The 25,825-nt window shown below is 35.9% G+C and overlaps 3 protein-coding genes across 3 annotated transcripts; 2 read left to right on the forward strand and 1 right to left on the reverse strand.

Moving 5' to 3' along the window:
• Positions 1–286: 286 nt before the first annotated feature.
• On the reverse strand, positions 287–3,901 carry LOC126787753 (BRAP2 RING ZnF UBP domain-containing protein 1). Its single transcript, XM_050513658.1, has 11 exons — positions 3,509–3,901; positions 3,228–3,336; positions 3,018–3,132; positions 2,789–2,886; positions 2,136–2,242; positions 1,781–2,033; positions 1,511–1,564; positions 1,258–1,401; positions 1,066–1,130; positions 856–910; positions 287–773 (listed from the first exon to the last, which is right to left on the reverse strand). The coding sequence occupies exons 1-11, from the start codon at positions 3,814–3,816 to the stop codon at positions 615–617; spliced, it is 1,467 nt and encodes a 488-aa protein (XP_050369615.1). The 5' UTR covers positions 3,817–3,901; the 3' UTR covers positions 287–614.
• A 980-nt stretch (positions 3,902–4,881) lies between these two features.
• LOC126783724 (probable clathrin assembly protein At4g32285) lies at positions 4,882–7,093 on the forward strand. The gene has a single exon (XM_050509244.1). It carries the CDS (start codon positions 5,104–5,106, stop codon positions 6,877–6,879), a length of 1,776 nt encoding a protein of 591 aa, XP_050365201.1. The 5' UTR covers positions 4,882–5,103; the 3' UTR covers positions 6,880–7,093.
• Positions 7,094–23,453: 16,360 nt separating this feature from the next.
• Positions 23,454–25,526, forward strand: LOC126792686 (uncharacterized). Its single transcript, XM_050519149.1, has 9 exons — positions 23,454–23,597; positions 23,680–23,953; positions 24,033–24,129; positions 24,243–24,343; positions 24,448–24,529; positions 24,640–24,703; positions 24,802–24,956; positions 25,029–25,349; positions 25,460–25,526. Exons 1-9 carry the CDS (start codon positions 23,454–23,456, stop codon positions 25,524–25,526), a joined length of 1,305 nt encoding a protein of 434 aa, XP_050375106.1.
• Positions 25,527–25,825: the final 299 nt, after the last annotated feature.

A 25,825-nucleotide genomic window follows, 5' to 3' on the forward strand; every position in this document is an offset into this window, starting at 1 on the left:
GCCGCCAAATATGATGAAGCTTCGTATGTTATAGGGAGGGAGTCGGGGAGGGAACTTTGGTTCCATAAATATTACTTATCTATCCAAACGTACATATTGTCTGCCAAGAATCGATTGGCCAATCTCAAATGTCAACTAGTAAGGAACGTTTTTAAGTTCCAAGTAGTGGCACCCTCACATCATAGGGAAGCAAATGGCTTGCAAGTAAAGTCAGAACCTACCGTTCTGTTAGATCAATAGCCAAAAAGCTCCAGCCCTTTTTTATGGCTTTGGAGTTTGGAGTTCAGGTCCAACAGAGAAATTACGTGGGTGACATACGGTTTTCAAGTTTGGTACGCGGTACCATTGATGAGATTAGCCATTTCTAGAGTTGCTAGTATATCTATACATGCAGGCCTCCACGAGCAGCACACCAGTTCCTACTTACCTAGAATTAGTTGACTATTGGTGATCCCCACTCCCCAGCATTAAAAACTTCTGAATCCAAACATTGTTCCGGTTATATCTGTACATTTAGAACAACAGAACTAGTTCTTGTATATGCTAAGAAGCTGAAATGCTTCATGAACCCAAAGATGTGAACAAACGAGATGCTAATTCTCTTCTCAAACTATCTAACTCCGTCTTCTGCTTGATTTGGTCTGTCTTCTATTCTTGGCCGAAGATGATTGCTTTGATGGTACGGGTAGGAGAGTTCCCCCTTTAATGTCATCCGAGTTGTTCATGTCATTCAGTGTTTTTTGGGCTCCAATATAGACAGTAAGATCCCTAATCTGCAACATTATTTTAACTTGTTAAGAGAATTGAACATGTTCAGAATTTAGGCATACAGCCAGGAATTTGTGATTGTAATACCTGTTCTTCCAGATCCAGTATCTTCTCGTCTCTTAATCTCATGGTCACAGCTTCCCTAAAACAACAAGAATTAAATACAAGTTAAACACATGAGAATGAAAAATTTAAGGCCTACATACGAGCTACATTGTCTATCTAGCCAATACAAGCACTATCATATACTATGAGAGATGTCCATTTAGTCATTAAGGAGAGTAGGAGACTATGTACCTCTCTTCAGCTTCTTTATATTTTGCACTCAAGGTTTGTTGCTCCTCGATGAGAGTTTGGTGGATCTAGAACACACACAAAATACATAAAAACAGGTGCATACAAAAATAAATCACTTAATATAAACCATTGGAAAAAGTTATGAAAATCACTGGAAGTTGAAACAATTTCCAAATTAGACATAACACTCACATGTGCAACAGCTTTTTTCTCCTCCAGGGATTTCTCCAATTTACTTTGAATGTCCTGTATCTTCAAATTTATAGCCCTCTCTAGTGCTTCTGAAGTTGAACTTTCTGTTTTACTTTTCGCCTCCATCAGTAGAGACTCATAGTACTGAATACAAGGAACGAAATTTAAAACACAGAATTAAACAATTTAAGGTATAATTGTGAAAGGAAATAGGAACATACAGAATGGGTTATTAAAGGGGAAGAACCCTTACCTGTCTTTGAGTCTCAAGCTGACTTGCAAGAAGTCGATTATACTCATCAACAATCTGTTGTCAATTACAATATATAAGGATGAGCTAAAATACTAAAGAAACCGAAATATGAATAGAACGAGCTAGAGTGAAAACAAGAACACAGAGTGCCTTGACTAATAAAGACTGAGTCAGATTACTGAGATTAAAGCACCCACTTATAGTAAATTTAAACATTAAGATTTAGAAACGTATCAGTTCAGAAGAATTCTGTTAGAAGAAAATACTTACAGTTTCAACTTTGCTACTATAGAGGGCTCTGCTAATTCCAGAATCCTCACTACATTCACATCCGTCACAATCTCCTCCAGAACCTCTACAGTGTGAATTGAGATCAGTTCCTAGCTTGCCATCAACTTTTGATTGGTTCAGACGGTGAACATAAGCATCAGCAACATAATCCCAGATCTGCTGGGTCTTCAAGTCGAGAGAGTAGCAATGCTTTGTATCCTCATAGTGCCTTTTAGCATGGCCCTCTTTGTATCTTCAATAAACGAAAAATAAATATCAATTACTCTGTGTTTGGAGACTGTATTTATCAAAGTAAGATGAATAATACAATATATAAAAACTACAGCACCTTTACCTTCCACAACCTACAAAACCACATATTACACAAACCCAGGGATTCTCCAATATTCCACAGACAGAGCAAGCTGGATTGTCATCCTGCTCATGACACAATCGGCAGACCTGGTAAAATAAATACTTTAGCAACTTTCTTCAACTTTATTGCCCAAGGTAACTGAAGGAGCCAATGCCAAATTCAGAAAAGTACAAGCCAAAATTTACAATCCCAATACCATAGCCTTGCATACAAATGTTTCATTCCAATACGGAACAGGATACTGGGACAACTAAGCATGACTTTCCATTGACCAAAGAATTACATTATAAGCTTTCCAGAAAAGTGGTTCGGTACGTGCTTGTTTTGAGTTCATCCTTACTATTGTACTACTGTCTGAGATAATTTGGGGGTTTCAGAACTCTTAAAAGAGTGGTAAAGAAAGTGTTTTTGATGTATAAGAAGAAAATGAACTTTGTAACCTGCCAACATCACCTTTGGGTAGTTCAAAACTGTTCAAGAATCAGCATGGTCAAGAAATTCAACTAATTTACAGAGCAGTACATCCAAGACATGATAGAAGCATTATTTGAGAAGCCAAAATTCTCTCAGCCAACTAAGAAATGCAACAAGTTAAACACGCAAAGTAATTCTGAAGTAGAGAACTGGCTCACCTCGCATGATAAGTATGTCCATTTTGAGATACAAGGACACTGAAATGAATGGTCACATAGTGTAGTTGCTATCCCACTACTGTCTGCGTCCAATCTCTCTAAAAATTAAAACAAAACAAAAACAAAATCAATATGGGAACCATAACACTCCACTACTCAAGACATGAACCAATACAAGGATAATTAATCTTCATTCAACAAAAAAAAAGCAAACAAAACTGTGACCTACCAAGGCACACCGGGCAACTAGGCAATTCGGTACATTCATCTGGAGGAGTCCCGGCTATTTGAGCCGACTCTGTGTAGTCGACTGAATCCAGAAACAGTATATGGCACACCTCAGCCTGAAAAAAACATACATACATCAATCAAATCAGTACACAGCTCAAGTTGAACAATGCACACAACTAGAGAGTAACAAGAGAAGGTTTTGTCGAACCTCGACAGGCGAATACTTCTTTCCATTGAAACTTCCATAAAATCCTTCTGCCTTCACCTCATTCATAAGCCTAATCACAACACTGTACCGATCTTCCATGGCATCGTTCCTAATCCAATTGAACACATACTGAGTCAGTCTATCTACTCCAATTTGAATCAAACACAGCCATAGATATCAATCAAACCCTAACTATAAACAAAAACGCATTCATCGAGCTTAATTTCAATTCTGGATACACAATCAAAGCAACAGAATTCAAAAGCCAAAAGGTTCGCTACCTGAGGAAGACGAGCTCGGCGACATGGTCGAGGCGTGACTCGCAGAAGCGGATGAAGTCGTTGAACGACAGGTAGTTCGGGACGGCGACGACGAAGAGGAGAGTGGACTCGGCGGCGCCGTGGCTCGGCAGCGACGAGCTTCCTTTTCTTGTTCGGAAGAGATGCGCGATTCCTCTCCGCTCGCTGAACCTAGGGTTGGATTGCGCCGCGGCGGTGGCGGACCTGGCGGCGGAGATGGTGGTGAACTCGGCGTCTTCGAGGCTGACGGCGTGGTTGGTGTCCACTGAGTGGACTCGGAGGAAGAACATTGTAAATCACTGAGTCAACTCGGCCGGGAAAGGGAGAGAGAGACGGTGGTTGTTTGTGGAACCTTGGAAGAAAGTCGACGGCGAAAAATTAGGCGCTTGGGGCTTTCAGAATTCGGATACAATGCGCTATATATATTTTTCCAGAGTTAAAACGGAAGGGCAATCATGTAATAAGAAAATTCTTCTATTTATTATCTCAAAATTACCCTTCAGCTGTGATTTAATTGCTTCCAGTATATTTAGTTTCCAGGCTGTCCTTCCTAAATTGCCCTTCTGGTTTATCACTTAACGCGGTGACATAGAATCTGACTGTAGGTATTATATGCAGGACTTCAAGTTGAACTCTTTTAAACATGTTTATCTAGAAGCTAATGAAGAAGCACATAGATTAGCTACCCTAGCAAGTATAAACATGTTCTTATTGAAGATTCAGACTATATGTCTCCCTAGGCGTACTATTTCATTACTATTAGTAATATTTTACATAGGAGCGCTCTCCTTCCTAACTAATCTCTTCTTTGCCGATTTTCAACAAAAAAAAACACACTGAAAACTATACGGGTCAGGGCTATAACGACCAGTATTTATGGAATGAATGATGGATATACCTCAAGGGGTTTCTTTGAACTGTTTTTTTGTCATAATTTTTATTTATTTAACAAAAGAGAATGACAAAAAATCTGACCTCATATGTCTGATAAATTCTAATAAATAAAATAAATAAAAATTTAATCCGACATGTGTACACTCACACGTGTAAAACCATTGATATAAATGAAGTCTCTCTAAAGAGAACTATCCACCAAGCTAAATAACTGGACAAATTTGGCTGTAAGCAACAACCTATCCTCTTGGAGATGGCAGGGCTGCTGTACTGTTACACCAAGAAACTAAACTTAAAATTTCACTCCAGAGTTACACATATCCAATTTACGATACTACCCTTCCGGCAGTGATTAGACTTCAGTGTAGAAAAATACCATACTGTGGGCTTCTTTGACAATTCAAGTGTTTAGGAAACGGAGCTTTTGAAGATTCAACGTCTCCCCCAAAACCCCCGAAAACCCCCGAAACCTTTTACGCGCTTTATATCTCAGTCTCTGCCAGTCTGCCTTCTACGACCCGATCACCGCTGCTCTCAGATCGTACGGACCTCATCTCCGCCGTCCATTTCTTCCACCCAACTCACCCGATCCTCCTCCACAATCTCGATCGCCAAAAAAACAGAGTCCGATTCAGGTAAAAAGACCGATTCTTTTCTCTGAAAAATCTCGATTCTGTATAGCAATGGCGCCCAGCACGATTCGGAAGGCCATCGGCGCCGTCAAGGACCAGACCAGCATCAGCCTCGCGAAGGTCGCCGGGACCATCGCGCCGGACCTGGAAGTCCTCGTCGTCAAGGCCACCACACACGACGAGGACCCCGCCGACGAGAAGTACATCCGGGAGATCGTCGGCCTGACGTCACACTCGCGTGGATACGTGGCGGCGGCGGTGGCGGCGATCTCGAGGAGGCTGAGCAAGACGCGCGACTGGACCGTGGCGCTGAAGGGGCTGATGCTGGTGCACCGGCTGCTGATCGACGGCGACCACGCGCTCTTCGAGGAGGAGATTGCGCACGCGGCGAGGAGAGGAGTTAGGGTTTTGAACATGGCGGGGTTTCGAGACGAGGCGCATTCGAATTCGTGGGATCATGGGGGTTTTGTGAGGAGCTATGCTTTGTATTTGGATGCGAAGGTGGAGTTTGAGGTGGGGGAGAGGAGATTGAGGGGTGTGGATAACAGAATTGAGGAGAATGAGAATGAGAGTGAGAGTGAGAAAGAGAGGAGGACTCCGGTGAGGGAGATGAGGCCGGAGAGAGTGTTGGCGAGGCTGAGTGATTTGTTGATGGTTCTTGATAGAGTTTTGGGGTGTAAGCCGATGGGGATGGCGAAGAGCAGTAGGTTGGTGATTCTTTCGCTTTATGGAGTTGTGGTGGAGAGTTTTAAGCTGTATGTTGAGATATGCGAGGCGTTGGGGGTGTTGTTGGATAGGTTTGGGGAGATGGAGTATGGGGACAGTGTTAAGGTGTTTGATGTTTATGTTAATGCGGCGAAGGTGATTGATGAGCTGTTGTTGTTTTATGGCTGGTGTAAGGATATGGGGATTGCGAGGACGTCTGAGTATCCGGAGGTGTTGAGGATAACTGATCGGTTGTTGGGGACACTGGATGGTTACGTGAAGGAGAAGAAAGATGGGCGGAAGAGTACTCCTGAGAGGGAGGAGCTGAAAGTGGATATGAATGAGATCAAGGCTCTTCCTGCGCCGGAGAGTTTTGCTCCTAGTCCTTCTCCACCGGCGTCTGTAGTGCAGCCTAAGCCGGCCTCACGGCCTCAGAGGGTGACTGATGAGTTGGTAAATTTGAGGGATGATGGTGTAACAGCTGACGAGCAAGGAAACAAGCTGGCTCTGGCATTGTTCTCTGGACCTCCTACTACTAATCTGAATGGGTCCTGGGAAGCATTCGATACAGATGGAGAGCCTGAAGTGACCTCGGTGTGGCAGACGCCGGCTGCTGAGAGTGGTAAAGCAGATTGGGAGTTGGCATTGGTTGAAACGGCTAGTAATCTGTCGAAGCAGAAGGCTGATTTGGCTGGTGGTTTTGATCCATTACTGTTGAATGGAATGTATGATCAAGGGACAGTGAGGCAGCATGTGAACACCTCACAGTTGAGTGGTGGGAGTGCAAGTAGCGTGGCAATGCCATTGCCCCCAGGCAAAGGTTCGACGCCGGTGTTGGCCCTGCCCGCCCCGGATGGGACAATCCAAGCTGTGGGACAGCAAGATCCTTTTGCTGCCTCCCTTGCTGTACCACCTCCTTCATATGTTCAAATAGCCGACATGGAGAGGAAGCAACACTTGCTTACACAGGAACAACTTCTTTGGCAACAATACGGTAAAGATGGGATGCAAGGGCAAGTGAGTTTGGCCAAGCTCTCTGGCGGGTCTGGCTATTATGGTCCTCAACCAATGATGCCTTATGGGATGCCGCAGCTAGGAGGATACTACTATGCGCCCTATTAAAAAATTTCGCGGTCGTTCCTCTTCATCACAGATTGCTACATATAAGCCGCAATGTAAAGAGATACCTTGATTTACTTCCTTTCTTTTGGGAAGATTTTCTATACTATGGAGTATATGGACAGTATATGGAATACTTGAATAATTTCAGGAATGTGAGCATTTTAAAGGGTTTAAACTTGCTGTGTTGTTTTATCCAATTTCTGATTATGGGTTATTATGTTCTGTTCAATTTATCCTGATCAACTTCATATACTTGGTTATAAAATTGCTATTCAAGATGTTTAGAGAGACATCCAAGCATATTTTCACTATATATTTGGCCTAAACCTTGTGAGTGCCTCTGTTAAATCCTTATTACAAACTGTTCTAATTTTTCTTTTCTATGTCTGATGTCACCTCCTTTTACAGTATTTGCATTGCATCATCTCATCAACCTTTGCATACATGTAGCCTTGTGGATTCTTGAATATTTGGTTTGCCAATTTGAAGTTAGTAGCTGTATACTGCTGGTCTGCTGCTACATATAATATGAAATTGAAGGACAACTTTTGGTTTACCATTTTTTGACTCATTATGATATTTAGTCTGAAATTGGGGAATGTTATATGCTGCTGTGTATGCATTTAAACTTCAGGACTGAAACAAAACAAAACGAAAACAGATCAAGTAAATTTTGAACTTTTAGACTTTATACTTTCCTGCATTGCAGTAGAATGCGAAAGCCAAATCGAGTTGTATACTTGTACTCAATGCGCTTATTACTGCATTGGGTCAATCAGGAGCAGTAAACCATGCTTTTGATGTCATAGAAGAAATGAAGGCAGAGACACGATATGAAACCTGATCATTGTCAATTTCTTATAAAATGGTGTACCAGTCAATTTCTTAAACATGTACTCTATCTAGGTCGCGACTTTGTACATTTCTCTTGTATTCAGTCTTAATAAATCAAATAATATTCATGCATTTCTTGTATTCGTGTGTAAGGGAAACACAGTTGGGTTTTCTCAGGTGTTAGGGAAGAAGAAAACGATCTTGTATTCATGTCAGCACTACTTAATGATCAACATCGTTAAGATAACTCTTATGAGTACAATCACCGTTAATGTTCAAACAAAAAGACTTTTATATATGCTACAACGACAAAAACCTAACAGAGAGTAATTGTCTGACTGAGCTTACATGACCAAGTAGCAAGACTTCATTGTATGGCTCGAGCTCAATTCTTAATCTTGACTTATAAAAGTTGATCAACAACTTCCGACTGAGGTTCCATGACTAGTTGGTTTTGATTACAATCTGAACCATTCCAAGCATATTGATCAACTCTTTCACCACCAATCCAATTGGTATGCATAACCCTAATGATACTCCAAACCCCACTATAAGGATTTGGCCAATACAAACACCATTGATAGTGTTCATAACCATAAGCAACTCCACAACTACAGCAAACAAACTTATCGACGGCAAAAGCAAGATCATCATGATGCAGCCATTTCCACAAACCATTTCAGTTCTTTTTAACTTGGGGATGAGCCCTCATGACTTCCACCTTCTTATCCTTCAGTTCATGAGGTTTGTTTTTCTGTTTGTTCAAGACATCCACAACGAAATCATCTGTTTCATAAGTAACGAATCCGAAGCCTTTTGACATATTGGTTTCTTTGTCATATATAATGACCCCATCGTCAATGGCACCAAATTTAGAGAAGTAGTTTCTGAATTCATCTTCAGTTAGATCACGAGGCAAACCCCCCACAAAAATCTTTCTAGAGACGTAACCTTGATGTTGAACATGATGTTCTTCTTGAATGATTCGTTGAGCATGTTGTCCTTCATGGCTAAATCGTTTTCTTTCATGCTTTGGTTTCGATGGTTTTACATCGATCTACATTATCCAATTTTCAAAATTCATATTTAGAAATATTTGAGATGAACTTTCAATCTAAAAATGATGAGATAAATAGGCAGAGAACAAGAAGTGCGTCTGATTGATTGGTTCATTGGTTTTGCTTCAAGTATAATGCACAGAGCACATACAATGCATATTTATTCTTATCTTAGCTCATAGAAGTGCTTGTTCTCCTAGTTATTATATATAACTACTAAAAGAACTAACAGTTAGTACTGTTCATTGAGAGTTGGGTATTTGCTCCGCGGTCCCTGGGCTCCGGTGTAATTATTTTTATTTGCTGGTTGGTCCTTCTATCGATGTAATTCCGTATTTACCCTTAATGAAAAATATTTTGGTTGCTGTTTTGGTGCGTGTCGCGTTAAGGCCGGTCTGTTTCTGTTTGATCGACAAATGGTTGTATTTTCGTGCGAGAGAAGTTGTGGCGAGAAGGGGGGGTATATTAGCATTGGGTTTCTTCTTTTCTCTTCTCTATGTTTGAGGTGAGTTCTTTTCTTCTTTTCTCTTCTTTTGTGATCTTTGAATGTTGAATGATTTTCTTCTTTGGTTGGTTTTCTCTATTTCTATTTGTTTTGATTTTGTTTGCTTCTGTGTGTTTTTGTTTGGTTTGTTAATCGTTTGGGAGGGATTGTTTTGGGATTGGGGGATGGGAAATTGTGGGTACTGTTGATCGAAATTGGATCATGTTTTTTTTTTGTGATTGATGTTGTTTCGTTTTTGAATGGTTTGTCTGGTGTGTGAATGGTTGCTGGTGTATCTGGTGGGGAGAGTATGGTGCATGTTAAGTGGTGCTACAACAGTTTGTGGTGGATTGGGTTGTCAGAGATTGGTTTTTACTTTGTTTCATTCAGTCTGTGTTTTTTGTTAGAGGAATGTCTCAATGGCTGTTTTTTTGTGGTTCTCAGTTGGTTTTTTCAGTCTGGTTTAATGGTTTCTGTTGATCGTTCTTAATAAGGTTTCAATTTGTTTTCATCAAGTCTGTGGTCTTTGTTGTTTTCTAAGTCGTTCCACTTTTGTTGGTTGTTCTTTTTATTGGTTTATCTATGTAAAAAGTAGATGGGTCCAGTTACACACTTTTGATGATTTTAGTGTTGTTATTTTCTATTTCAATCACTATTTTGAACCACCTAATAAACTAATAAAAGTGCTTATAATTCAACGTGTACTTATAAAAGTGATCAAAAAATCAGAAATCACATTGTATTGTTAATTGAAAATCAAATGTGGTGAACCAAGTCCATATTCAGTTAATCAAATGTGCTCAGTTTTTTGTAGATTCAGGGTGGTTCAGGCAGGGTTGTTCATTCAGCTGTCTTTAGTTACAATTTAGAAGCAATGTGATTTGATTTTGGTTTTGTTGTGTTAATTCACGTGGTTCTGAATGGAATGATTTTTTGGATATTGTTTTAGATATGTTTTCATACAGTTTTGTAGTCTTTTTTTGTTGGTTTCGCATTTCTATGTTGTGGTTTCTTTTGATCATCCAGTTATATGGTTTTATTCTGTTTCGTCAAGATCTGGTGATTGCTATTTTCTAAATGGTTTCACTTTGGCTGGTTATTCAGTTTTATAGTTTCATTTTGGTTCAAGTTGTCTGTTGTTTCTATCCATAGGAGTAGGTGATTTTGATTACATTGCTATATCCAGTTATTATTAATTTTCAATAAGTGGTATCAGTCAAAATTTCATCATGTCTGTGGTAATTGCTATTTTCTAGGTATTTCACTTTGGTTGATTATTCAGTTTTATAGTTCCAAATTGTTTTAGGTGGTTTGTTGTTTCAGTTTATAGAAGTATTGCTCTTTTCTAAGTGGTTTCTCTTTGGTTGATTATTCAGTTTATTGGTTCCAATTTGTTTCCAATTGTCTGTTGTTTGTTTCTATAAAGTAAATGATTTCAATTGAATTTGTACATCTAGTATTTAAGTTTCAAGATGGGTTCAATTAGATTGTCTCTTCATCTGTCTCGGATCACTGCATTATTGTTATAAGCAATAGGTGGTAAAATGGTTTATTAGATATGTTTTTTCATGCAATTTTGTAATTTTTTTTGTTGGTTTTACTTTTTCTGTATGGTGGTTTCTTTTGATCATCCAGTTTTATGGTTTCATTCTGTTTCATTGGGTCTGTGGTAATTTATATGTTTAAGTGGTTTCACTTTGGTCGATTATATGGTTTTATAGTTTCAATTTGGCTTAGGTCATCTGTTGTTTCTGTCCATAAGATTATGTGACCTTAATTAAATTGTTATATCCAGTTATTATTTTTTCAGTTAATAGAATCAGTTTGTGGTAATTGCTCTTTTCTAAGTGGTTATTCAGTTTTATTGTTCCAATTTGGTTCAAGTTGTCTGTTATTCATGTCCAATTATTAAATTTCAATAGTAGTATTAGTTGTTAAATTGGTATACATGTCGTAGTGTATTTTGACGTTTCAATCAGACGACGTGGTTTTAACTGGAAAAGTACCTGTATATGTGTGTTGCATATGGTTCTGAATAGTTTTGGTTTTGCAGGTTTGGTATTTGTATGTATTGTAGTCAGTGTTGGACTTATTTGGCCTCAGATTGGTTTCATCCAGTGTTGCTTGAATGAGGGTGAGTGGTTGATTAGTAGTTTCAAGTTTATGATTTATTAGTAATATTAGTAATAGTAATTTGGTTTCTAGAGTGGAGCAACATAGTTTTAATCCCCGTTTTCATATGTAAACCTATTGCATTTTTCAATATTGACAATCAATACGGTGAGGTATGCAAATTGCTGGTGGTGAGAATATTCTTGAGAAAGTGATTTGTTTCCATATGAAAATGGCGGGTCAAAGTTTTATATGTTGTTCTCTTATTGATGATCATTTGTTGAATTCAGCTGTTATTTTATAACACTTTTAACTTTGTTTTTGTTGATTTTATTTGGTGGCGACGTGTTTGATGATCGGGGGCTTTGGTTGCATTGAGGTATGGATGAACAATGTTCAATGGTTGTTTGGATATTTGTGTAGTTGTGGTTTTGAGATTATTTTTCTTATGTTTTTCTAAATGCAAGTTGTTGGCTATTTCTGTTGTTGATATGATTTGACTCAGTTGTTTCACTACAGATGTTTTTTAAGCACTGCAGGCATAAATAACTTAACAATTTCTTTTATTGAAATTTGTTTTGTTGTTTGTGTCCATAGTGCTTAAAACTTACATTGTATTGTAACATTTGGGTTAAAGTCATTCCTTCGTTTTCTGTTGACAGAGATCACACTAGGTTCACTTTGAGAGAAAATATTTGTGAATTGAAGAGAGTAGATAATATTGTAAGAGGACAATGAGAAAGAGCAGATACGAGTTCTAAGAATCTCTGGGAAAAGACCTTTGGTTACATGAGTTTCAATTTTTCCTTTTTTATGTCTATTTGTATGAAAGTGTAATATTGAAAGGTATTTGTATTTTATTGTTGCAACTGGTTCATTTGATCGGTGTTGTATTAATTGATAGTTTTGCAAGTAATTTGATTCTGGCATTTGATACTGGTATTATATTGAGATATTCTATATCTATTAGATCAAATGGAACAGTGATTGTATTTCAATATGCGGCTTTAAGTATAGCTACTTTTGTATCAGGATCTTCACTGTAAAAGTTACTCCATGGACGGTTCTATTCAACTTTTAAATTTTTTCCTGATATTTTGATACCAATAGAATTGTGGTGTTGATATTATTACATTTGGTGGGAAGTTGGGTAGTTCATTTGAGAATGATGAGAATATAATTTTCATGTGTGTCTGTTTTTTATTTGTTAGGTAGTTTTTATCGTGGTACCAATTGTTTAAGTGTGTGATTGCATGAATTTGTTTTATGTTTTGGTTTATTTTGAAAACGTTTTATTGTTTTACATTTTTGTGTTCTTTTTATTATTATTATTATTATTATTATTTATTAGGAGAAGAATAGTGTTTTTGTTTGTGATCTTGGATTGTTTGTTACATTTTAAATTTTTTTTTTGTAGTCGTTATGGTTGGAAGAAAGAGAATTGACGGTGCTGTGTTATCGACCCCTATATGTGTGAATGTTGACAGTAATAATGTTGACTCCGTTGCTGTTGGTTCTAATTGTCGCCTCCGGAGACATCGAACTCCAATTGATGATGATTTGACCGTTATTCGTTCAAAAAAAATTAGAAGAGTGTCAGATATTTTAAGAATCGGCACATTTGTTGTGGCAAGTGATCCACAAGTTAATCGTGAGAGGAGTTTGGCTACAAGTGCTATACCTTCAGGTAATTTTTTTTGTTTAAGTAAAATTATTTTTATGATTGTAATTGTGGTGATATTGTGTTATTGACTTATGTGTTCATAGGTTTTAAGAGTAGAAATGTTGCCTCTGTTTCTGTGAGTTCTGATTGTGGTCGACGTGGGAGTAGAAAACGGGGTGGCTCTGGTCTTGCAGTTGTTAACCCTAAAAGATCCAAAAAAAATTTGGGTTCTTCAATTGCAGACAAATCTAATTCTATAAGTGGTGAAAAAGTGGATCATGATATAAGCACGGTTGTTAGTGCTGTGAGGTCTGGTGATGTGAATATTGGACAAGCTTCTTACCAAAGAAGGAGACGTGCATGTGGTTCGTATACGTGTATATATTTAACTGTGCTTATAATGTGTTTAGTATTTTATTGTTCATGCTTATTGACTTTAATTATTATTAATTTTTTTGTTTTTTGTTTTTTGTTTGTATTTATTTACAGTGACTGCATTTACATATTCAGATCTTGGAGATATGACTCATGTTTGTCGTGACTGTGGTGCATTGTTTTGGTTGAGTGAATCAAAATTAGAATCTCGAAAGAGTAATCATGTCTATACTGGGTGTTGCATGGAAGGACGTGTTAGTTTACCGCCTGTTGAGTCAACGCCAGAAATTTTGGAGTATTTATTGGATCCGAGAAATGGACCAAGTAGTTTGCATTTTAGAAAAAATATTCGAGCGTACAATACAATATTTGCATTCACCTCATTTGGTGCGCATATTGAATCGGCTATTAATAATGGTAATGGACCATTTGTTTTTAAGATTTTGGGTCAAGTGTATCACTTGATGGGTTCTCTTCTTCCACAAGAGGGAGAGTGTCCCAAATTTGCACAGTTATATATATATGATACTGATAATGAAATTGCAAATCGACATCAAATTATTGATGGTTTGGATAAGGAGATTGTGGAGCGTTTGAAGACTATGCTTGACGATTTGAATGAGTTGGTCAAATTTTATCGTACAATGGGGTCTAAGTATAGTGATGAACAGTTGTGTTCTTTTGATTTGACGATTATTGATAGTGAATTATCATGTGGCAGACAGTATAGTGCACCAACGAGTGGAGAAATTGCTGGATTAATTGTGGACGATATTGGTGTTAATGAGCCAGATAGAGATGCTGTTGTTGATAAAAAGTCTAATGGTCTTATCAGAGTTTCAAGAATACATCCAAAGTACATGGCATTTCAGTATCCTTTGTTGTTTCCATATGGTGAGGATGGTTTTAGTATTGATCTAAAATTATTACCTGCAAAAGATGGGGAGATTCGCAAACGTAATAAAATGTCAATGTGTGATTTTCATGCATTTTATGTCCATGAACGTGTCAATGAATTTCCGACGTTTTTAAAATGTGGGAGATTGTTTCAGCAATATTTAGTGGATGCTTATGCAGCTGTTGAAGAGGATCGGTTGTTTTATCTTCGAAGAAATAATAATAAGTATAGGGTTGAGACTTACGAAGGCATATTCAATTCGGTTGCAGTGGGAAATAATTATGGTGGAAATATTGGTAAGCGTGTTGTTTTACCCAGTTCACATACAGGTAGTCCACGTTATATGGCAAGACATTATCAAGATGCTATGACTATTTGTCAGCAATATGGTCATCCTGATTTGTTCATAACGTTTACTTGCAATCCTAAATGGCCAGAAATAACAAGAGTGTTGGTAAATAAATATGGAAGTAAGACTGAGGACCGTCCTGACATTGTTGCAAGAGTTTTTAAAATGAAGCATGATGATTTGGTTTCATATATTAAATCTGGAAAACCTTTTGGAAAAGTTGTTGCAGGTATTTGAACATTGTGCGTGTGTATTTTTTGAATCATTTTTTAAATATTTTTTATGTATAAATTATTGTTGACGTATTATTTTTCCTTATTTTTAGTTTATTATTTGTATATATATTATGTTTATCTATGTGAGTAACAATTTCATTATTATTATTTTTCAGATGTTGCGACGATCGAATTTCAGAAGAGAGGTCTTCCTCATTCTCATATGTTGTTTTGGTTGGCTGACAAGTACAAATGTTATTCAAATGTTGATATAGATTCCATCATATCTGCTGAGATTCCTGATAAAGATTCTAATCCGGTTTTGTACAATATTGTAAGTCAGTTCATGATACATGGTCCGTGTGGAGTTTTAAATCATAGATCTCCATGTATGGTGGATAATAAGTGTTCTAAAGGTTTCCCTAAAGATTTTGTACCTGGTACAATTTTTGGGTCAAATCAGTTTCCTGTTTATAAGCGTCAGGACGATGATTCTAAATTTGTGATGAAAAATGGTGTTAAGATTAGGAATAACTTTGTCGTTCCATATAATGCCGAGTTATTGTTACGTAGTGATGGTCATGTAAATATTGAGTTATGTTCTCGGTCAATGTTAATCAAATATTTATTTAAGTATATCAATAAAGGACCAGATCGTGCTAGAGTTGGATTTCAGGCCAATTGCAACGATGAGATTGCAATGTATTTAAATTGTAGATATATATCACCGTGTGAGGCGGCTTGGCGATTATTTGAGTTTCCAATTCATTCTCGACATCCAGCTGTAGAATTGTTACCAATACATTTACCCATGCAACAAAATATAGTTTTCAATCAATTTCAACCATTAGTGTCAGTTGTGTCACATCAAGGGTCGGAAGATACTATGCTAACAGCTTGGTTTAATTCAAATTCAAATCCTAATATTAAAAAATGGGCACATCAGTTGACATATGTTCAATTTCCAACCAAATTTGTATGGAAAAGTGACAGTAAAAGTTGGGTCAAGCGACAACGGGGATTGTCGTTAGGGAGATTACCAAATATTCGACCAACATGTGGAGAATTATATTATTTGCGCCTACTGTTAAATATTCAGAAAGGATGTACCAGTTTTCGTTCTGTAAGAACAATTTATGGTGTTGTATATTCTACATTCAAAGAAGCATGTCGAGCATTGGGTTTGCTTGGTGATGACAAAGAGTGGTCAGAAGCTATGGATACAGCTATTCCAACAGCGTCTTCGTCACAGTTGAGGCATTTATTCGTAACAATAATTTTATATTGCAATGTATGTAATCCTTTACGTCTTTTTGATAAATATTGGCGTTACATGTGCGATGATATAACGTATAAGGATCAATCTAGATTCAGTGATCGAAGACTGCAAATGTCTGATGATGATTTGAGAAATGCATTGTTGTATGAATTGGAGCAACTTCTAAATAATGCTTCTTCTTCCCTATTAGATTACCAGCTTCCTTTACCAAATGAAAGTCAATTAGCACAATTGAGAAATAAACAACTGAGAGAAGAATTGGAGTACGATTGTGATGCATTGAAATTAGAACATTCAAGATTAATTGGTCAATTGAATTTGGATCAAAAAATCATATATGATGCAGTTATTAATGCTGTTTTGTCTGGAAAAGGTGGATCGTTTTTTGTGCATGGCCATGGTGGAACGGGAAAGACATTTTTGTGGCATACAATTATTTGTAGACTGAGATCAGAAGGAAAGATTGTATTGGCTGTTGCATCGTCTGGAATTGCTTCACTTTTATTACCAAATGGAAGAACTACGCATTTAAGATTTAAAATACCTCTTGATATAACAGATAGTTCAATATGTTCAATAAATAAAGGAACTCATCTTGCAGATTTAATGAAGAGGACAGATTTAATTATCTGGGATGAAGCACCTATGACCAATAAACAGTGCTTTGAAACTCTTGATAAATCACTTTCAGACATATTGTCGCGGAAGTCTGATTTGGGTGTAGTTTTGCCATTTGGAGGTATTCCTATTGTTTTTGGAGGTGATTTTAGACAAATATTGCCTATCATTCCAGGAGGTACAAAGGCACAAGTTGTGAATGCATCTCTATGCAATTCATCTTTGTGGAAATTGTTTCGTGTTTTTCATCTTTCTACTAATATGAGGTTACATAAGGATGGTATAACTGATGCAGAAAAGGAAAAAATAGCAGCGTTTGCGAGTTGGCTTTTAAAAATTGGATGTGGTAAGCTACGTGATATTGATGATCCTGATGATGTGGATGCTTCTTGGATTCATATTCCCAATGATATGTTGATTACTAATTACAGTAATCCAATTAGTTCAATTTTCCATGCCACATATCCTGATTTTGAAAACAATTGTACAAATGTGGATTATATAAGAGATCGTGCCATCATTACTCCTAAAAATACTACAGTTGACGAGATTAATGAATATGCTATCAATTTCCTTCCAGGAGAGGCAACCACTTATTTGAGTCATGATACAATTTGTTCAGGTAGTGTTAATGGAAAAAGTGTGGACAATTTGTACACTACAGAATTATTGAACAGTCTTCGATTTAGTGGATTACCGTCTCATGAGTTGGTATTGAAGCAAAATATGCCTGTTATGCTTATGCGAAATTTAAATCAAGCTTACGGTCTGTGTAATGGGACAAGGTTAATTATTACCAATTTGTACAATAGAGTGATTGAAGCAAAGGTAATAACAGGAACACGTGTGAATCATAGATTTTTTTTGCCACGAGTTGTGTTGACAGGATCTGACCATAAATGGCCTTTCAAAATGAAGAGGCGTCAATTTCCCATAAAACCATGTTACGGAATGACTATAAATAAAAGTCAAGGGCAATCATTGTCACAGGTTGGATTATATTTGCCGCAGCCAGTTTTTAGTCATGGACAATTGTATGTCGCTTTATCAAGAGTTACTTCGAGAGAAGGTATTAAAATTATTGCTACAAATGAGAAAATGTCTAATAAATTTATAAAAAATATTGTGTACAGAGATGTTTTGCAAAAATTTAATTAGTGTATACTTTGTATATGTGATTTTTGCCACGAGTTGTGTTGACAGGATCTGACCATAAATGGCCTTTCAAAATGAAGAGGCGTCAATTTCCCATAAAACCATGTTACGGAATGACTATAAATAAAAGTCAAGGGCAATCATTGTCACAGGTTGGATTATATTTGCCGCAGCCAGTTTTTAGTCATGGACAATTGTATGTCGCTTTATCAAGAGTTACTTCGAGAGAAGGTATTAAAATTATTGCTACAAATGAGAAAATGTCTAATAAATTTACAAAAAATATTGTGTACAGAGATGTTTTGCAAAAATTTAATTAGTGTATACTTTGTATATGTGATTTTTGAATTTATATTTATAAATGTGTGTGTGTGTGTTTTTTTAATTATATATAATTTTAATTTTTAATTTATGAAAAAATTATATTTTTACATATAGTTGTTGTGTTGTGTTTATTAATTTCGTATTAATATTACATATTTTTATTTATTTAATACTTAAAAAATCATTTTTAAATAATGGTGTATCTAAGTGGGGAACAGTAATCATGGGGGAATAGAAAGAAGCTTCTATAAACTGTGGGTGGTAGAGGACAATGATGTCTTTGAACTTTTCAGCAGCCAAAATGTCTTTAAAAGGTGATCTCTTTGTTTCATATCACATATCACGTACTTACTCTCTGTTTGAAAAAATTCGTCTCTGGTCTTTTATTTCTCTCTATTTGCTGCATTCTGTCCACAATACTAAGGTAGTTGGTTTAGTCATGTCTGAGTGTGTGTGTGTGGTGATGCCATTGTTGATTGAATCTCAGTTTGGTTGGCTTAGCATGAGCAACTCTGTTTCAGTGCGAAATTGATCTTCATCTTTAAAGAGTGTTATCGAGTCTGGGCTTGCATTTATAAACAACTTACTTTGTGTATAATTGAAAAACTGACTATGCAAGTGCGGTTTATTTGATTGCATGTAAACCATTGGTAAAGTTTTAACCTTTAATTGTTCTTTGTCGATATATCAGTTGATCAAAACTCTGCATGTTGGTTTGGTTGACGTTGTGACTTGATGACAATACTAACGGAGAATTCTACTCATGCAATATTTGAATTAGATTTTTCAGTTTAGTGTTCTAGATGTTTTGGATTTTGATCCTTATCAGTGTGTTGTTTTTACAATTGCAGAAATCCAGACTATATTCTTTTTTCCTATGTGTTGCATGTTTATTTTGGTGGTGTCTATTTGTGATTTTAAACAAATAAGCAATAAGCAATGATGTTCTATTTTCTTGGAGTTTGTTCTCTGAGAGTATTTATTCGAGATCAGTTTGGGCAATTATTTGTTCATATATGTTATTTCTTTTCTTTTCGATTCCTTAAGGTTGAAGCTGGTAGGATTTTGATTATTGATTTCTTTAGATGTTTTGTGCGGCAGTAGTTTAACTTTGGCAACCTGTTTGTTTGTTTGTTAGAAATGGCAATAACAAGATTGATAGATGTTCACTCCGGTGACTCTGACATAACTATCAAAGTGAGAATTTGTCGAATGTGGAGGGGTAAAAAGTTGAATCCAGTGGAAACAAATGATGGACTGCAGTGTGTTTTAGTTGATGAACATGTAAGCTTTCAGATAATGTGGTTACAATCATTTTTTATATTTGGAATCACTGAATCAGTGTTTTTATTTATTGTTAGGCTGATTTATTCTTCCATTTCTTTTTGTCGTGTTCATTGATGTAGAACACTGCTATTCATGTTGTTGCTAGAGAAACTGATTATGAAGAGATTATGGAAAAGATGAGTGAAGGATTTGTCTATGAGATCAGTGACTTTCATGCTTCAGACAATCAAGAGAAGTTCATAGTTATTCCTCATGAAGCTCAATTGTTGTTCAGCAATAGAACTATGTTCACACTCATGCCTGAGTCTATTCCACCAATTCCTAGACATTGGTTTCAGTTGGTAGATTTTGCTGAACTTGGAGAACGTGAAAACAATGACAAGGTTTTATCTGGTGTGTCTGTTGTTAAAGTTATTATTTGTTATGTGTTTTTATGAGAGTTTGTTCATTTGATTTTATTGTTTTAGAAATTTATCATTGTTTGTTCACTGTTTATTACTTTGTGTTACAGATGTTGTTGGTAGGATCAAGAAAGTGTTTCCAACAGATGATATTACACTTGACAATAGGATTGCAAGGAAGCGCACTATAGAAATTCAGAACTTAAGGTCAAGTGTGAAAATCGATTTTAGTGTTTTTTTTTTTCGATTTGTTTTGTGAAATCAATTGTCATATAGTGGTTAATATATATAAGTGGTTAATATATATATATATATATATATATATATATATAGTTATGTCTATTGTTTTTTTTGTTCGTGCATGATCAAACTGTTGGCCTTATTAGTTTTTTTTTATTTTCTATTTCTTAGAAGTTATTGCTGTTCAGTTTGAGCTACATTGGTTATAGCGGATTGGTTTTGTTTTTATTCAATTGATTAGATTTTTTTCTTAATTTATGCATTGATTGGAAATCTATAATATTTGGATTGCAGGAGAGAGACTATCAAAATTACTCTATGGGGATCACTTGGTGTTAATTTTGACATTGCTGCTCTTAAGAACATGAGTCCTCCAGTTGTAGTGGTTTTCACAAGCACTAAAGTTAGATCTTATGATGGTACTCACTGGTGTTTTTTTTCATATGAATATATTACGTCAGCTGTCATGTTCACTATTAATACATATTTACTTTATTATTTGATCACTGCTATGTTGTCATGCAGGTAATATAGTTCTTAACAATGGCATGAGTACCTGCATGTATCTCAATCCTGACATTCCAAACATTGAAGAGTATAGGGCAATGTAAGAAGCGATTTGCATTTTGTTTATCTTTTCTTTTTTGTTTTCAGTGTGTGTTAATGTTTGAATGATTACATCTGATAAAAATTTCAAGTATAACAGGCCATTTCATGCTCCTCTTATAATGGCTGATAGTACTAGCAATCAAAATAGGCATTCATCTGTGCCTTCTGATGCTATATCGACTGTGAATCTAAGGACTGTTAAGAATTTAAATGTTCAGAGGACAAATGCAAACAGGAAGATCAATGGCAAAGTGTGTGGGTTTTTTTTATTAGAAATTTGAGTTACATTTTTTTTGTTAAATTCTAATCAATTTTTTTATGACTAATGTGAATTTTTTTACAGGATGCAACTTTTTTTGTCAAAGCTACCATCACAAAGATACTGAATGAAGAGGGTTGGTATTACATGTCATGTCCAAGATGCAGCAAACAGTTGCGACAATATCATAATGATTACACGCTTAGTTGTCAAAACCATGGCAATCAAACTGGAGTTCCATTGTTAGTGATATTTGTATAATTTTGTTGAGTGGTTTGTTTAAGTAACAGAGCAATACATATACTAATATGGAAAATTATGTTCACTGATTACAATAATAGGTACAAGTTGGAGGTACGCATTGAGGATGAAACAGACTCTGTGACTGTTATGGCTATTGGAAAGGCTGCTGATGGCCTATTTGGAGTGACCTGTGAGCAATTGGTGAATCAGGATGGGCAGGTTGACAAGAGGCGCCTTCCTCCTTCCATTGTGAATTTTATGGGACAAAGCAGAATTTGGAAACTTGGTTATGGCATTAGGAATGACTTTGTTGTTAAGGCTGTGTTTAACAATGATGAGGAAGGAGAGTTTCAGCCATTGCCTGAACCATTGACAATAGGTGTGTCCCTTGCAAAAAGAAATATCCAATTTTCTGATGAGTGTACTATCAGTCAACTGGTCAAAGCTGGGGAGTCAAGCAAGAGACCTAAAAGGTAATTTTTAGATTTCAGTAGTTTTTATTTGTTATGAATGTTGTTTGAACTATTGTGTTTCTGTATGATGTTTTAGTAATTAAATGAGTTTGTATATCTGTGTGTATTGTAGAGACAAGGGAAAGAACAACGCAAAGATGGAGTAGTCTGCAGACGGTGGGAACTTTTTGCTAACTTTTGAAGCAACCATTGATTAATCTTGATAAGAACATGTGTTTTAATATCTTCTTGGTTGTTTGTTCACGTCTTTAGTATCTTTAAAGACGTATTTTTGATGTCCTTTATCAAAGGACATGTTGTGTTAATGTAAGACGTGTGGTGCTATGAAACTTTGTTGTTGTAAGTTTGTTACTTGGTGTTTTAGAACTAAGCAATGTAATATAATGGATGCTATTTTGATATATGTAAGATATTTGTTAACTACTTTTTTAATTTGATCTTTATATTTTAATTGTGGTTGTGACCGGTGTGAATGATTGTTAAAAACATATTAGTCTCCCCATGCAGGACATCATGCAAGGGGTGCATGAGTAATAGCTTTCCCAGGCAAACACTTACATATATTGCAATGACGTTGGTTGAAGCAATATTGAGTTAGATGAAAAAATAAGTCTAAACAGTTCAGTTCAATTTATCTAACTTAATCAAATTACATGATGTAAGGCAGTTCAAAAGGTACAAGAAGGGTGATAAGGGTTGAAATTTTTTTTGCCCATTTTTTACAAGTTACTGTGTAAAAGAATTGCACTGGAGGTATAAAGTTGATCAATTTTGTACAGAAAAATATAAAATAAATGAATTAGGATCAGTTTAGACAAGAACTAAACTGATTTCATGGTGAAAATAGTATGTAGGGTGCAATCTGCATTTAATGTAGGAGTTTGGAATCCAGACGACGTAAGAATTTGCATACGACCACAATAGGTATAACTGGAAACGACGGAAAATGGATCAAACGACATTGACACTGTAGTGGTTACAGTTCTAAATGAAATTCTATTTTTCTGCATGTTTGCAAATTGCATTACTACTCGCATATCAGATCAGATTACATTGTATTTCAATATACAAGTGTGAGGAAAGGGATTACACAATGTGCCTATTTTTATTTTTTAATAGATTTTTTTTAATTTTGTGTGCAGTTGGAATCTCTCAATAGTGACTCAGTGCATGCATACTGTAGCAGTGCACTACTCCTGCAACTTATTACTTTTGCTGTGTTGATTCAGGAACATCTGGAAGCGTATTTCTTTTGTATATGGTTTTTTTGATTCCTTCTGCTATCACATGTAGCACCGAGTATCTGTTATTGGTTACAATTTAGGTCCATCAATTTTGTCACAGATTGTTATACTGTAATGGTTATAGAAACGGTTGAATAGCTTATAAAGGGAAATGTTTGGAACAAGTTTTCTCATCCTTCAGAGGTTACCTTTTTCAGGTGTGAGTTCTCTCTCTCTCTCTCTCTCTCTCTCTCTCTCTCTTTTGAGTTTTTACTTTCATTTAGAGAATAATTAATGAATGTATACATTTCTCTCTTTTTCAAAACAGGTTATAATCCTATCATATGTTTGATCATTTGTAATAACGGTAAATTTTATTGTTATTTGTTATTATGGGACATTGAAGTCTCTACCTTCAATTGTTAATTGTCTTTGTTTTTTTAATTGAATATGGTGATATGATTTTGAAACAGAGATGAGTAGGATTCTATTGGCTGATATAAATCTGGAAACAAGAAACAGGGTTATACGAGTTCGAGTCTGTAGAATTTGGACATGGAGAAGGCCACTGTATGTGGAACAAGATGATGGTTTGCAGTGTGTTTTAGTGGATAATCATGTGAGCATTTAGACTTTTATTTTTTTAAAGGAAAAATGTCTTTTTTGCTGCTGTTGGTTACAATTTTTAAATTTGTACTCAGGATGATGCAATTCATGCACTTATGAGTGAGGTGGATCTTGAAATTGAATCAAGGAGAATATGTGAGGGTTTTGTGTATCAAATTTCAAACTTTCATTGTATGAGGAACCAAGAGGAGTGTATAATTGTGCCACACCAAGTACAGTTATTGTTTAATCATGAGACTCAGTTTAGACCAGTCTGTGAAAGCATTCCTCCAATTCCATATTATTGGTTCTTCTTTGTCAATTTTCATGACCTTTCATCGAGATTGGATGATGACACGATTCTTACAGGTAGATTGTAATTTATATTGCACAGTAATTTCTAATCATATAATTTGTTTAGATGTGCTGATATTGTATGTGTTAACAGATGTGGTTGGTGCAATCACTCATGTTGGTCCAATTCAACAAATGACATCTAATGGTAATATTGGAACAAAGAGAGCTGTGGTGATATACAATTCTATGTATGTTTTTACTCTTTCTGGTTTGCTAAAACAAATGTATTCAATTTATGTCCATTTATTTACCTTCTTTTCACTTGAGTTTTGTTAACAAATTTCTCATGTTTTGTGTAAAGGCGTCGGTCTCTAAGGATTACGTTATTGAACTCGGCAATAGATGAACTTGATGTTTCTATTGTGAGAATACCTCCTCCTCCAGTTATAGTGGTGTTCACAAGTATGAAAGTGAGACTGCGTGAAAGTAAGGATCTTACTTTTCTCAATTCAGTTCAAGTCTCTCTCTGTCTTTTTATACTCATTTTTGTGAATTTGGTGATATAGATAGCATTGTTTTGCGATCCACTCTGAGTACTTGCGTTTTCATAAATCCTGTGATACATGAAGCAGATGAAATAAGAACAAGGTGTGTGCATTATGCTTCCGTGATAAAGGTTAAAATACAATTTTAGTTTTCATAAGTTTTAAAAATTTTGGTTGGAAATGAGATGCAATCCTTTTTTTCTAATTGTGAAGGTTTAGAGAATTGTTTAGTTCACATGCGCTTCAAACAGCTACCGCTGCTGCATCTGTAATGGAGGTATATGGGTTGATTGTATAAACTTTATAAATTTTAGGTTTCTATCTATTTAAATTAATATATTTAGTTTAACTAACTAAATTGTTTGATTTTATTAGGATTCCATCTTTGTTGTCAAAGCTGTTATCACAGAGTTTCTGTTTGGAAATGGATGGTACTATACTTCTTGCAGTAGTTGCAAAGAAGAGCTTGAACAATCGGATACTTTTCTATTAGGATGTCCAGAACATGGTCCTCAAATGGGGATTCCAACGTACGTATGAATTGAATATTTGGATTATGTGGTATTTGGTCATTTAAAGTTCTAAACTCAATTTTTTACCAGTTTTAGGATAGAGACGTGTCTCTATGATGGAAGTGGAAGTATTCAAACTGAGCTTAGTGGTCTTCCAGCAGAAACTCTTTTTGATGTCACATGCCAAGAATTGGTGGACAATAGTGGTTATGTTAGCCAGGAAATAATTCCACAGGTTATATCTGACAGACTTTTAGTGGAATGTATGTGGCAAATTGGACACGATGGAACAAAGTTTCAAGTCATTTCTGTGTATCCCCAATATGGTAGAAACAGTAAAAGAAATGAACCACTGGAAAACAAGTGTACCACAATAGACGAAGTAGTGCATAAGATAGATTTGAACAACAGGTGAGAGAGGTTAGCAACGATTATGAGTTTTGATTACCTTTGTAATAAATATATTAATATCACTCTTTTTTCTCTATTTATCATCTTAATTGTCTTTTTTCTCTTTTCAGAATGTCAGGAAAAGAACCATCTGAGAGCATTCTTAGAAATGTTGTCCAGTATTTTCCATGGCATTGAGGGCTGCATTAATATGCATGTCACTTGGTCTATCTTTCTGTAATTGTCAATTGTTTGTATTTGTAATTGTCAATTGTTTGTATTTGTTTGTTTGTATATATTTGTTTGTTTGCTGCAATCGTAAAAATTGATTTTCACAAGGGCTGGTACTACACAACCTGTGAGACTTGCAATCAAGAACTGAAACAAATGGGACTTCATGGTTTCAAATGTCATGTGGATGGTTCTCAATCTGGCAAACCAGTGTTAGTCAAATAATGTTATTTTGGATGAAACAGTGACATATGTTGTCAATGATA

Source organism: Argentina anserina, chromosome 1 (genome assembly GCF_933775445.1).
Source record: "Argentina anserina chromosome 1, drPotAnse1.1, whole genome shotgun sequence".
NCBI classification, from domain to species: Eukaryota; Viridiplantae; Streptophyta; class Magnoliopsida; order Rosales; family Rosaceae; genus Argentina; species Argentina anserina.